This window comes from Argiope bruennichi, chromosome 2 (assembly GCF_947563725.1).
Source record: "Argiope bruennichi chromosome 2, qqArgBrue1.1, whole genome shotgun sequence".
Taxonomy (NCBI): domain Eukaryota; kingdom Metazoa; phylum Arthropoda; class Arachnida; order Araneae; family Araneidae; genus Argiope; species Argiope bruennichi.
This window is the reverse complement of record NC_079152.1, coordinates 135,517,046-135,532,463: the sequence shown is the minus strand read 5'-3', so window position 1 is coordinate 135,532,463 and position 15,418 is coordinate 135,517,046. Positions and strand designations below refer to the sequence as shown.

Here is a 15,418-nt window from a genome sequence, read left to right as displayed (position 1 = left end):
CGTTCGATAAGGAAGAAAATTGGGTTGTTTCCTGTGGTGTGACAGCTTATTTATTAGGACTTCCCTGACTCGGGCGCTCTCTTCCCGCCAAGAATAACTGCGGAAGCTCTACTAGTTATCATCGCGTTCCGCTTTCTTCACACTTCCCGAAGATATGCCGATTACTATATAATCTCGGTGAAATTGTCTGTTAGAAGTTTGAGAACATTGACTTGATTGTTTTGAAATTAATATTGCAGAACACAAAGCTTTAGACGACTGAAAAAGTTAACACAAGAAATTCTGTACATTATTTGAATACTTTCATAAATTGTAAAGAATAAATCTCGATTTTCATATAAGGAAATATTAATTATTTTAATACATATATTTGCCATCATGAACTGCAGAATAATCGCGAATGTCGTTCAAATTTCATTTTTAATTATACCAATATATTTAGTACATATAGTGTATAGCATACGACTTTAATTACTAAACATTCGAATATTTATGACTATCTTATGTCTGTAATTCCTTTTATAAACACCCTAAAGCCGCTTTCCGAAGACCTGTGGCCTTACGGATTTGGTCATAAATCTGGCAACTAAACAGATTTCAAAGAATCCCGGAAAGCCACAAGAGAGGAAAATGTCTCTCTCCAGACGAGTACAGGTCATCGAAACGGGGATTGAGAATGCTCTTTAATTTTATAGTTGGATTTGAAAGATGTAGTAATGATATGAATCCTTCGCTAATCAAATCTAAATACTTCTGTGCCTATGTGATACTTTAATATTATATGTATTTCTTTTTTAAATAAGTGTATTAGAAACCAGAATGAGTAACTAAGATATACTATATTTCTGAAAACTTCATTCACTTCGAAAACTGATTATTTTTTATTTGCATGAATGTATTGACCACCGCGACATTAAGTTATCCAACTCTGGTTTATGCAGTGCTGGGAATAAATATTTGAATCACATGATTTAATCGGAACTTAACATATTAATAAAAAATAAATCGATTCTTTAAGACATCTCATCTCTTCGATTAGAAAACACTTCAAAATTTACCTTTTACCGGAGCTTATTATCAGTTCTCTTAAGACATAATAGTGATCTTAGTATGGTGAAGTTTAAATCATATCTCACACTTGGATACTGAACTTTTCATATCTTTTATTGTTACTGTTTTTCGATTTTATAATCTTTTTTTTTCTTATCGTTTTACAGTATCCTTGAAATGGTCGAAGACCTTCGTCCTTGGTTTCAATTGAACCGACATTCAGCCGAAGAATCGTAATCATGCCAATTGATTTGGAGATGATTCTGTCTGCCAGTCCTCCCATTTTCAACACACCGTCTTTTATGGATTTTGGTTACGGTCACTTCAGAGATCTTCACAATAACAATAGACACAACAACACCCTCAACTCTGCTTTCGACAATTTAGGGGACCTCGGGTCCTGTTTGATGGAAAAGTCCAATTTTGACAATGGCAGAGAGGGGAAGAAACGTGTTTGGTTTGCAGACGACAAAGGACTGGCTCTCACACAAGTTAAGATTATGTCAGAACCTTCAAACTGTCCTCCCAAATGGACAGACGAGTTCTTGGCACAAGTTATCAAGGGTGTGAAACCAAATCCCACTTCTGACATCCAGTGGACAGTTCAATTTGCTCAGCCAGCATCTGATTATCTGGCGTTCAGAGATAAGATTCAGAAAAACAATGTCTCCCTGGAAAATGTCATTGTCAGAGAAGGTGATGACACTATCACAGGGACCATCAAGGTCAGGAACATCGCATTCGATAAAGAAGTCTTCGTGAGGGTCACTTTCGACAAATGGTGCAGTAGTCAAGATATAGCTGCTTCCTACGCCCCAAGTGGTATACAGTCCGGCAACTCACAGTACGATACCTTCTCTTTCACATTGTGCATACCATCATCTGCAGCTAAATTTGAAACAGTTGAGTTCTGCGTGTGTTTCAAGTGTAATGGACAAGAGTACTGGGACAATAACGATGGTGAAAACTATAAACTTGCTGCAGTAAGCACCAAAGATTCACCTTCGCCCACTCCTTACACGAAGAAAGTCACTGATGCTCTGCAAGTGAATATCAACTCGTGGTCAGAGTTCGCGAGCTGGAACCACTTGATCACTGAAGGACCTTATTGGTAACCGAATATTAAGATCTCGGACTGCTATTCATTTACCTACAAACCTTGCCAAGTTATATTTATGCATTCCATTTGCGGGCAAATGATATGTTTGTATAAAATGCCAAAATAATCAGTTGTCATATCAGCACCTGTAGGAGAGCATAAATGTGAAGTTAAATCGTCCATTTTATACATCTTCTTGCCGCCAAACGAGGCGTCAGTTCATCATCTGTTCAAATTCTTCCAAGTTTTCTTACTCGGATGGTTGAACTATGGTAGGAAAACTACTTTTTGAAAAGCTGTTCTCATGATGGAAAAGGAAACACCAATTTTTCATCTTTGCACTCGTAATTTCAGGTTAGTATTTATAATATTTTCGTCAAAACTACTTAACAATCAAGTTTTAGATATTTGTCATAGTATTTTCATCTAATTGAGATCTATAATTAAAAATCTCCTTAAATTCTCGTACCTCTTGTTCAAAATTTTATACCATAATATAGGGTGTTCATTAATTATTGTCGGGGTTTCCGTACCTCATAACTTTCGAATAAAAAATATTACGCGAAAACCGATTAAGTATTCGTAAATTACAACTCAAAGAATTTTATTAATGATATTAAAGTGTAAATCTTGCACAATTTGCACTTTGTAGGCATTCAGCTGAAGGCGATTATGTATTCGTAAATTCGCTGAACAAATCTTGACTTTTGATAACCGTGCGGGTTCTCCGAGCCCCATATTCTACAATTATGTTTATTCACTTTTTCTGACTCATGAAAAGTGGATTCGTCACTGAAGAACCATTTCCGAAGGTAATTTTCATCATCCTCAATTCGAGTCAATCATCCTCAATTCGATAATTAGGTTTGATTTTTCTGTTCTTAAATTGTTAAGTCAGTGAGAAGCAATAGTGGAAATTCTTTTTTGTTGGAATCAATGTCTTCAAGAAGCAATTTTTTTTAGAACTTTGACACTGGTGAAAGTGCTCAAGGGAAAAATTGGATGAAACGATAAAATTGATATAAATTTCGTTATAACAAAAAAAAAATATTGTTACAAATTGTGATTAATTATGAAAAAAAATATTGAAATAAAAACAAAATTGCATCAAAATTTGGTATTACTAAATGGTTATTTTTTAAAAAAAATCTAAGTAATGTAAACGTATTTTTTTCAAGATAGTGTGCCCTGAAGTAGAAGAAATGACTGTGTTAATATTTTAATTATTTTTAATCTAATTTAAATTTTTACTTTTTTTCTGAGCACATACTAAAATCGATAGTTCTAGATCCTGTACAGATTTCCATTTTAAGTTTAACGCATGTGATTACGATTATCAATTTGTAGAAAGTATGCGAATCGAAAAACACCATGCTGAATAAAATCTTCCATTTAATTCTACGATACAAAATTTATAAGGATTTATTTAGTTCTTTTTTATATATAATTTTGAACATTCAACAAATATTGAGTTTAAATTTAGACTTCCGTAGAAAATCTCTTGGTCATATTAAATATAATACTTCAGTTTTAAGACATTAAGAACAAATTGGAAAAATAAATTTGCATTTTTTTTTCCTTTTTGGCGTTGCTTAAGAGAACATCCGGATATAGGGAGTGAAAAAGCTGGACAAATATAAATAAGTCATAAAATATATTATTAGATCCTTTCATTTATACACAGCTTTGTAATGTTTGTCATATAATTTAAAAATCGATGATAAGCCGTCAAATATAATTCTTATATTTGAATATCTGCTCTGTGATCGTCGCAAGCTTCCGTTTCGATGTTGCATGTTGATGACCCATGTGAGATTGTGCAAATGCCTTAAAAAATGAAAACAAGGAATCCCGACCTTGTAAGAGGGAACGGATAACTGATAAAAGAGTCGCCGGCATCCAACACGTGTTTGTCAATCAGCACCGGGTGACAATACGATAAATTGGATGAAATGCTTGAAACTGATTACGATGGGTTAAAAGAGCTCATGTCCTACAGTTGACCTTAGCCTCATCACTTCACCCCATTGCATTGATTAAATACAACTTTGATCCAATTTTTGCGACTTTTTTATGTCTTTATTTTTATCTATACCGATTAAGATAACCGCTTGCGCAAGTAATTCTGAACTGTCTAAAGTGTTCTGCCCTTGCAAATAAAAATAAAATGCCAAATATTTAGCTTCCTTTAAAATTTAAACAGGAAAACTCTAAATGGTATTTGTTTTTTATGCCTGGAGAGTCATTGGATTTTATGAAATATTCGAACCACATTTATGCAGATTTATACATGTGACTAAATTTATAAATGGCTAACGTTTTTTTTTTTTTTTTTTTTTTTTGTTTTCTACAATTTCGATTTGGGTACATCTGCACTTATTTCACGGTCAAAACGATTCGTTTTTGATAATAATACAATAAGATTAAGATTGCAAAGATTGACCAATTCCAACTTCTACTTAATTATAGACAAACCAATTGTCTGAATTTTTAACTCTTATTCAGATGTCAACGGTTTCTACAGACTATATTCCATCTTGAGTGAACTCATCAACAAAATTTATGAATACATATTGAACAATTAGAATCGTATCAGCGTAAAAAATAAATGATATTCTTATAGCATTGAACTTTTTTTTTAACATTTGCTTTATTTTTTTCGGCATTGACATTGGTTTTTCCGATTCATACATTCTGCGTCATTCGTTATAAAAATTTTACATTTTTTTTCTTAAAAAAAATGAAAAAAGTTGCAAATTTGGTTAAATGGACAAACATAGAAACAAAGGTGATAATAAAGGCTAATAAAGAAATTGTGTACATCGTATTAATATTTGATTGTAAAGATTTAATGGCAGTACAGAGATTAAACATAACTTTTTGTAAACTTTTATTCCTCGTCATTGGCTAACGAGAGTGTTTTTTTTTTTTTTTTTTTTTTTTTTTTTTAATATCACTGAATTTTTTCAGACATAAGTTTTTTTTTCTGTAGCACAAATTATTTTTAACTTTTAAATCATTGAAATAGTTCGATATAAAGCAAAAATTCGTCTAGATGAACGCCAGATTTCTTTCTACATACAGTTACACACACACAAAAAAAAATATTGGGACACTTGGCATGAATAACTACAAAGCTATTTATAAAACTATTTATTATATTAAAATGTAATCAAAATGAATCAAGAAATATTTTAACATTTGGTGTGCAATTTATAAGGAAAATTTTATTGATTTATTTATTGAAATAATTTGATCTAGCTTTTCAAATATAATTCAAAAGCAAATAGAAGTAAAAAAAAGTATTAGGACACTTTTGAAATGAGAAATTCAACAAACATATGGCACATCAACAGAATTGAATTTACTACCACTTTTTAAGACTATAATTTTAAACATAAAAATTTCAATAGATAAGATTTCTTATAGAAAAAAATGGTGAGAAACAAGATATATCGATTGATATGCGAAATCTTGTAATAAGTCATTGGAAAAATGGAAAATCTGTTCGCTGCATAGGACATATCTTGAAATTGAGTAAGTCTACTGTTTTTAACATTATTCACAGGTTCAAGAAAATAAATAGTATTAAAAACAAGCAAAGAGCAGAGCATCCAAGGACATTTAATGATTGTGAAGGGAAGTGGATTGTTAAATCCAAGTATAGTTTAATTCGAAAGCTGGAGACTCGACAATGTAAAATTAAGTTCGTAAAATCAGTAAATCCTGAAACTGTTAGAAATGTTTTCGTAAAACATTTCTATCATGGCAGAGTACCTCCAAGCCCTACATCAGCAAAGCAAATCGACAAGCTAGGCTGGCATTTGCTAAAATATATGTAAATCAGCCAAAAGAATTTTAGAAAAATGTAATTATTGTTGATGAAAGTAAATATAATATTTTCGGATCGGATGGCAAGCAAAAAGTTTGGCGGGAAACAAATACAGAAATGCATGTCAAAAATTTATGCCTAACGTCAAATATGGAGGTGGCAATCAAATAGTCTAGGGTTGTATGGCAAGCACTGGTGTCGGGAGCTTGCACTTTATGGACGATACAATGAATAAATATGTCTATCGTGCCATTCTCAAGCGAAATCTAAAGCAAATTGCGAGCAAGCTGGAAATCTTAAGACATTTTAAACTATACCAAGATAATGATCCGAAACCTGCTGTTGATATTTGCAAGTAATGGTCCTCTACCACTGCCCTGGTGTTATTAAGACTCCTGTACAGACTTTAATCCCATTGAGCATGCATGGGATTATTTGCAGCAAAAACTGTATTAATATGAAATTTCTAAAAAGCAGGATTTAAGAAAACATTTGATAAAGAGTGGGCCAAGATGGATCATTTTGCAAAAAATTGAACCAATCCATGTCAAATAGACTGTGAGGTTATAATATGGCCAAAAAAGATATTAACTTTTAAGTTTGCAATGTTTTTCTAATTTTATTAGGAAGTGTCCCAATACTTTTTTGAGCAAGTTTTTTTTACGTAATTTCTTTTATTTTCAATTATAACCGTAATTATATCAATATGAGAGTTTTGTTTAAATTATTATGATTAGTATATGTCAAAATAACATTCATTTCTTTGTTTTGGTTTCATTTGTACATTTAAGTAAAATATTGTAAAAATCTGTGAACTTGTAGTGTGTTCCAATACTTTTTTTGACAGATTGTACGTATTAATATAAAATCGATTTCCTTAACAATTTTAATACTCACGACTTCCACATCAATTTAACTGCCTATCAGTTAGTAACATTGTATATTCTTTTAATAAAACAAGTCTTTTTAAATGGTACATATATTTACATACTCGCGTGTAATGTAGCAATAACTTAGACACATTATAACTTGAATTTAATAATAAAAACCTGTGAGGAGTATTGTATGATCTTTTTACATATCATTGATATCTTAAAAATAAATTATTAATCAATTGGATATGATGTAGGTAAAAAAATATATTCAGTATTAACCAATAAATTAATGGATCTTTATTTTTAATGTTTTCTTATTCTAAAAAAGATGTATAAACCCCTAAAGGTACAGTTTGCTGGCCTAATGACTTGTCGTAATCGGTTTTAACAGTGGGTTACTGTTATGGGAAAAAATATATTAGTACCGTCTGTTTTGTAGCAGTAGCACGAAGCTACAATTATGGTTACCATAGCAATACTACCTTTGTCTTGAGCTTTCTTTGTTGTACGCGAAATTATCCCCATTTATTCCACACAAAATTTTCACAAAATCCTTTTTTTTTTCAAATATTATAACTTTGCAACATTTTTAATTGAAGTTAATGAAGATTCTTAATTCAGAATTATGCTTCTACTGATAGAAACACAAATATACACTTTTTTTATTCGTCGAGTTAGAAAAATGTATTCGTTTTGAAATTAATTGGTAAAAAATTCGTTTAATCGATATTAAGCTGTTTGTTTTAAAAATGGTGACAATAATTCACGCAATGCCAAATTTATTTCCTTGTTTGCTCAGTGTTTAACATTATCATTTATTCTTTTTATTTTGAAATTTAATTCATTTTATATTTAATATTTTTGAATTTCTCTGATATGCTTTGAAGAAAAAAAAAAAATTAATTCCTTGGTTTAATGCAGTATTTCTTGAAGTTCATTTTTATTTTTTTGCCGTTCCTTAAATACGTGTAATTTATTGATATATTGTTTTCTTTACAGGATAAAATGTCAAAAATCCAGCTGTTTGCATTTTCATGTTTTGGCTGGCTGAGAATGAAGGTTGATGTCTGTCTGGTATCAGGCTAACAATTAAAGGAACCAGTTTTTTTTGCCAATGCATATTTTTTTTTTTTTTTAGAAGAGAAAAAAAACTTTTTTCATTGCATCTAAATCTTTCTCCAGAAACAAGATCTATGCATCTTACGAACTCCCCAAAAGTACGAAAGAAATGACGGAGGCTGTGAATATGTTCTTCTTGTATTCTTTCATTGTTGATGTTTTCTGTTTCAAATCAGTTTTTTCTTGTGACATTTTTTATCGTTTACAGATTATAGAAAAGCCATTTGAAATATTTTGAAATATTCTATATTATCACATATGCAATGCAAGCAGTTCCAAGACTTGAAACTCTTGGAAAACTTTAAGATGTTTTAATCTCTTTTATCTTTCATAAAACAGCGCCTGGTTTGAAGATGCTGAGGTGTGATGGAAAAAGGCTGTTCATTCGTTTGAATTTGAATTTTTTTTAAGTGCTTGGGCTTCTGTTTTGATGTTTGTTTTAAAATATACCCCCTTTTCTTATAGATTAAAAAAATTTTTTTTAAAGGGAACTTTTTAGGAGAATTTAGTAGTAATTAATATCCATGTGTTGTTACGAACCTGGAGTGATAACTTAATGCTTCCGAAAATATATTCTGAAGCGTTTCTTATGAAGATTGCATGCGCATAAAGATTAATAGAAATAATCATGTTTTAACTTCCAAAATATTTCAATATTTAATACTAGCAAGTTCCATTTATTATAATATAATAATTCATGCTGTGTATATACAATTGTTCAAATGTTGATTTTTTAATTCCTATTTATTATATTCATATCCCTGTAAACAAAAGCATCTTATGTTTTTAAAACAAATAATTTTATTTAAAAATTTGTTTAAGAATATTTATGAAGTTCGTTATGGAATAAATTGTTGGCTCTAAAATTGAAGGAAACATCTATGGAAACTTGTATTTTGTGCAAAGTTTGTAAAAAAAAATTATAGGATGAAGTTTATTTCGTTTACTTTTTTGTTTTTAGTGGTACTGAATTGTGAATTGATATCTCTAAACCTGGCTGAATCTAAAACAATTTTCTTAAATACTCATTCAGTGTTTTTATTAATATAAAGAGAAGCTTCTAGAAATTCTAAAAGAATAAAATTATTCTTTGTAAAATAAATGTGATAAATTTTTGCAGTGATATTTGAAAAATTAAAAAGTGCAATGATAAATGAGCAAAGTTTTTATCGCGCATTTTTAAATATTTTTTATTTTTTTAAAATACAAGAATCGAAACTTAATTTTTCTTGTAATACAAATAGTTTTATGGCCGGAATTTATAAAAATTTATAAAGGAATTGTTTTATGATTTTTTCTCCCTTTTAACTTAATTTTCAAAAGCAGCTATAAGCTGAAAAAAATGATTCTATTTGAAGCTCATAGCATGAATAATTATCATTAGATTGATTATTCTTCTTATTTTTTCTCACAATAATAGTTGATATGTTTGAAAACCATTATTGTAAGGAAGAGTGGAGGCCCATCTAAATTTTGCCAAAAAACAATAGATCCTGAATTGTTAATTCGGTTTATTTAATTTTTCAAGAAATATCTATATATTATACAGAAAAAATTAGCTGTAACAAGTCTGTAAATCTGGGAAGTAATTTTTTTGTATAATATTTTCGGTGATGAAGCAACACTTGTTTTTTTAAAGTATTTAATTATAAATTATATAGTTTTTATAGTCTCAGGATCATTCTGAATTTTTTAAACAAAGGTTGATTGATAAGAGAATCAATATTTCCGGAAGTAGTGAGCAATTTTACGTACATTTCACGTATAAGATAGAATGTTATGTTAATTTTGTGGGAAGTTATATCTACTTTAGATAGAATCGGTTTGGTATTCTGAGAAGCATGGAATAAAATTAGGAGGAAATTTACGCGTAAAACAAGACACCCCCCCCCCCCAAGTGCTCATTAGATATTTGGTTTCAAGCAGATTCAGTGATTGCTTTTGAATTTTGATGTCTATTGTACTTTTGAAAAGCTGTCAGCTTTGATTTGAGTGATTAAAATATGAATGAATATGCATGCAAATTGTGATTGTCAAAATAAAATCTAAACAGCCATTTAATGTGTTTGATTAACTATTCGGTGATTATTTGTATATGCACCTCATTATTTATACCACTGTTAGCGTTTTGCCATTCTTATTTACATTGGTAACACGCAATTGAAAAGACTGGTATAAGTGCCGATAAGTTTTCCATCAGTATAATAAATGCATGATCATTTTTAGTTTTGGACTATCGATAATATGTGTTCAAACGTGCTTATACAATTAGAACATCTGTATCAAATATCCACTTTCATTAACATATGAAATGTAATATAAGAATTAATGAAATGAAATAATTGTTTGCAAACACAGTACTATAATGAGCTAATAAATGATTTATTTGCCTCTTATCATTATAATACTGTGTTAAAAAGTATTGACGGATTTTAATTCAAGCACATCTGCTTTTTGGAAATAAATGCATTACAGACCGATCGATTTTGTTTCAGGGCGTTGGTTATTTTTAAAGAATTTGGCTGGAAAAAGATGAAACTTTTCCTGTTAATGAGGTCACGAACATTGGTTTGAAATAAGAAACTCTTAATTATGTTCAAGAAATATTAATAATAATAATGCTTTCAAACTTTTAAGAGGTATTTATACCAAATGAAAAGAAAAATTCCTTTATTTTTAGTCAAAAATTCACCATCCCGGGGGGGGGGACCTATAAAAGAGAGTAAATTGTTTCATAACCAGAAACATGGGGTAATTTATTTGTTCGCGAATGGACTGCAAAAGAATTCTCATGTTTTTGGTTATTAATTTTTGTAAGGTTCAGCGCATGCATAAACTCATAACTTTAATTGGCATGGCTTAGATTTTTAAGCTAGTAATGCGAGCCAGTGAGTATCGCATAACAGTTTTCATAATTGATAATTAGTAATCAATAAGTTGAGAAAAATTCACCGAGAAGGCATCGGAACAGTTTTTCTCATCTTCCTGAGCAGCTTTTTGTCATTTTTTCTTCTTTTTTAAAAAATTTAAACAAGCCATCGTATAGTTTAAACCGAAACCGAAGTCTGATAAATAAAAGATTTGCTGGAATTCATAACTTTATGATGGTAGAAAAATATTCTGAAGAGTGTGAATTGTGTATGTGCATATCATTTGTAAATAAATATCATCCCACGAACTGGTAATAATACAAAAGAGCTTCTCATTTGAGTTTCATTTGGTGACCAGCAGCTCTCTGAGTTGAAGTGAGTAGTGGAATTTATATTCAAATGTTTGAGTTATGTGTTGATAAAATTGACTCGAAATATTTGTTGACATTTTAAATTTTGTTGTATATAAAAAAAGTATATTTAACTTGTTGAATTGGTTTGTTGCATATATATTTACATACCAACAGTATTTGTAGATAAGTCATTTTAAGAATGGATATGTTCCTTGGTTGATAATTCATTTTCAGAATTATAGTTGTATCATTTTTGAGACTGAGGTCATTGTTTATATATCATGTACTGTGATTGTGCTGCTGTTGGCGAATTTTGAGAATTTGCCGAATGCTTCGAACTAGCTACAACTTGACTGTGTGCCATACTATTAGCAGTCGAGTTTACTTGTAGAATATTCATATGATTTCCTTCTCAATACAATAAAAGTATTTTATATAAATATTTATTGGTTCTTCTTTTTACACTATTATTTAATATTCAAGGTACAACTTAGGAACCGTGGTGACCTGGTGCTAAAGTTTCGGTTAACACTTAACACCACACCTCCGTTTCTAGAGCTCATGTGGCCCCTTTCCGGTTTGGTATAGATGTAGGTTAACTTTATTTTTAAAAAGTTTCACTACAATTAAAAGGAAATAAACAAACAAATGACAAAAACCATAAACAAACGATATAACAAGAAATTATAAAAACTAGAATGAAAAATATCTCGAGTACAAAAAACTGGATGAATGAGCATTATAATGTACAGTATGAGTGAAAAATATAAAGGAATTATAAATATTAGTAACTTGAGGGAGTTAAAAGAATAAATTATGAATAAAATGCGAGGTGAATTAAATGGTGTCCTAAGAAATGAATAGGATTAATCTAATTGAAGCAGTTTTCCTTGATCAATTAATAATCTAATCACATTTATGATTCTTTTTTTTGGAAGATGAGTTATTAAGGACTCTTTTGTACCAGACACTTTCTAGCGAGGATAAGGATTTTTGGCGGTGCTATGAAAGAGTAAACGGGCAAGATGTCGCAAAGTGGATGGGATCGCCGACTTCTCCAAAAGAGCAATAGTCTTCTGATAAATGGAAACGATGAAGAAAAGAAGGGAATGGACCATGTCCTGTTACAAACAAGATTAAAAAAGAGTTTCGGAAACCGGAGGGTTTCAGGGTGGATACCCGATTCCATCGAAGAACCGTCGTGTGAGTGGTCTGGTGCACGTTAAATCCTAGGGGCCAAACGTCCTCCGTGGTATGGTGTGGGAGTTTGGAGAAGAGAGATTGCCGTCTCAGACGTCACCCTCGTTACCTGATCGTGGTTCAAAATGGCGAGGTTCATCCCAAAATAGCCGTAGTGTTGTTAAAAATCACGATGCAACTTTTTATCTTTTCGCTGTGCTCGCGATTTCCAATTTTTTTAATATGCTGACAGCTAGAGATTTAATTAGTTTTTTTCGTACATTAGAAGCCTTTATTTCGTAAACTCTAGATTAAAATACATTTAGAGAATATAATATTGTAAATGAATATCGCCAATCACAGCCTTAATGAAAATGCCTGGGTGTCCTAAAAATGGCAGACGGATTTTGAAAATCAATAAAAAGAAATGCGATAAAAATGTATCGTTTGCGGCTTTAGCTTTAAAAATGAGGGAATTTTATTCAGCCAAATTGCAAGTAAGATTGCCGAAGACGATCTGCAACAGGTAAGGTTAAAACGAAGTACAAAGATATGGAAATATTTGCTTCAGACTGCGTCACGTTGTGGCTGTAAATGGGGTTGCATTGCAATATCATTGTTTAATTTTCTGTTTTGCATGCTGGTTTTTTTTTATTTTTCTTATTTTGAAGCGGCACCTGTCTGCCAATGTTAATTAAATTTGCAATTTGGTGGAATAAAATTTCCTAAGCGTAAGGCCGCAAGCGATACAACTCTATTGTGTTCCATCTTTCATATTATTTAAAAATTCCACCAGTCGCACTTTTTGGACACCTGGTATATTGTCAGTCACCGGCGAATGATATGATGTAAACTATAAGTACAAAGTCAATGCCGGTGTCTTGGCTTAGGGGTAGCGCGTTTTCCCTGTGATCTGGGCGTCCCGGTTCGAACATGGTTGCTCTCTATCCTGTGTTCTATCTGTGAGGTGTGTGAATATATCCCCTTGTAAAAAGGGGTTGTGCTGGCGAATGTGGTGCATGAAGTAGCTAAGTCGTACTCTTGGCCTAGTAGGCGCTGCTGAAAAAACAAGAAATGCTTACTCGGCTTAAATCGCTGACAGATAACTGTCAGCGGGCACACACAAAGTCAATCATCGACATTGTCCGAACAGATAGTTACGTTTCAGTCACAGTTGTCTGACATAGTGTTTAACGTATTAACAAAACTTGTTCTATATTTGCAAGCGTTGAATTCTGTAAACGATTTTTTACTGAAATTTTGTGTATTTGAATGTTTTTAATGTCAATGCAACATTTTGATATTCTCAGTTAATCGATGAATTTTAGTAAATTTGGATACTATATGATAGTGAATTTACTCCCATCTGGTCGTGAATGTAAGAAAAACAATTTTAAGATACCATAATATTTGAAAATGAAATATGAAATCAATCTAGATTAAAAATTAAAAAATGTTTTACAAACACATTTACCGTATTAAAAATAGAATGATTTTTTCGAAAATATGAACGACTCATTTAAATCAGTGAGACATTGGCATTTAGTATAATGGTATTAAGTAGATCAATATTTAAATTTTTTAAAAGTATTTAGTTAATATGATTAAAATTCCATTTTGATTAGAATTTTTCTGTCCGCTTCCCGCGCTTTTACGATTTTGTGTTGAAGACCATATTTTTATATAAAAATTTGCCTCCCTTTTTTATGTTGATAAATGAAGGTTTTTTTTTTACCTCTATTTTTCTTTGTGGAACATCTAAAAAGAAAACTTGAATCAAGATACGGGCTTACTCAGTGCAAACAAGTAACGGCATTCTTAAATGATCGATGTTTAAACTTCAAATAATTCTGATGAAATAACCAGATTCACTGTTTAGCAATTATTTTGTGTCTGTAACATATATTTAATTAAAAAAAAAAAAAAACCAAATCTCAACTAATACTAAAGATGAATATCTACGTTGCGCTCTACAGACTAGACCATTCGGCCTACAATTACCAAATTTGACACATAAATACTTTGGAGAGGGAAATGTGCAACCTAGGAGCAACTTTTTTGAAATTTTATGCAAAGTTGTAACTAAAAATTAAGAGTTTTTTCACGATAACAAATAAAAATATTATTTCGTGAAAATAAATTTTACACCGCTTCAAAATTTAAAAAATTTCCTTTTTAATGATACTAATTTAATAGAAGTGCAAAGTTTTGCTAAATGTATGCTATTTTTTTTAATTCCATTTTTTTCCAACAACAGATTAAATTGTTGCGCTGAAGTTCAAGCTGTTTTTCCTATTTCATCAATTTTCTGAAGGCGTGATTTTCTTTTGTTGTTCAAAATGAGTGAAGAAGAGTTTTTGTTTAATATCTGTATAGTTTACAAGACAAATAAAAAAAATGGAGGTACGATACCGCGAAAGTTAGAAAATTTATGTAACACAAATTTTTTTTTTAATAGCGCCATGATGTTATTCCATTCCATTCCATAGCTCTTCCATTCGAAAGTTTCTTCTATATTTTGAGTAAAGCATACATAAGACAATTATAGTAGTACATCTTGAATGTCTGGAAATTTTACGGTATTATGAAGTTATATCTAAACGATTTAAATGAAACTAAAGATAACCAAGTCAGCGACCAGTGCATAATGCATTAAGAGGAGAAATAAAGTTACAATGGTTTGAGAGATGGTGTATGTCCAAAAAAGGAAGAGTAACTTATGACTTTATTCCTAACGCAAAAATAAAAATTAGAAGATACCATTCATTGATCATTCAAATTATATCAGGACATGGGAGATTTCCTGCATATTTCCAAAGATGTGGAAGAATGCAAAAAAAATAAATGCATCTGTGGATTAATCTGTACTGTTTACTATTATTTAAACCAGCGATTCTCAACCTGTGGGGCGCGCCCCCCTAGGGGGGCGCGAGCACACTAGAGGGGGGTCGCGAGAATATCCAAGAGAAAATATTATTAAAAAAAAATTGATCAACTGACTGAAAGGAAAAAAGCAGACATACACATAGAAAACAAAATAC

General features: G+C 31.0%; 1 protein-coding gene across 1 annotated transcript in view; it reads left to right on the top strand.

The window, feature by feature from the left end:
* LOC129958102 (protein phosphatase 1 regulatory subunit 3B-like) overlaps positions 1-11,640 on the top strand; it is a 29,263-nt gene extending 17,623 nt beyond the window's left edge. Inside the window, exons 2-3 of the mRNA XM_056070299.1 lie at positions 1,218-2,503; positions 7,856-11,640. Of these exons, the coding sequence (XP_055926274.1) occupies positions 1,290-2,165 (876 nt within the window). The 5' untranslated portion in view covers positions 1,218-1,289 and the 3' untranslated portion in view covers positions 2,166-2,503; positions 7,856-11,640. The remainder of the gene's footprint in view (positions 1-1,217; positions 2,504-7,855) is intronic.
* Positions 11,641-15,418: the final 3,778 nt, after the last annotated feature.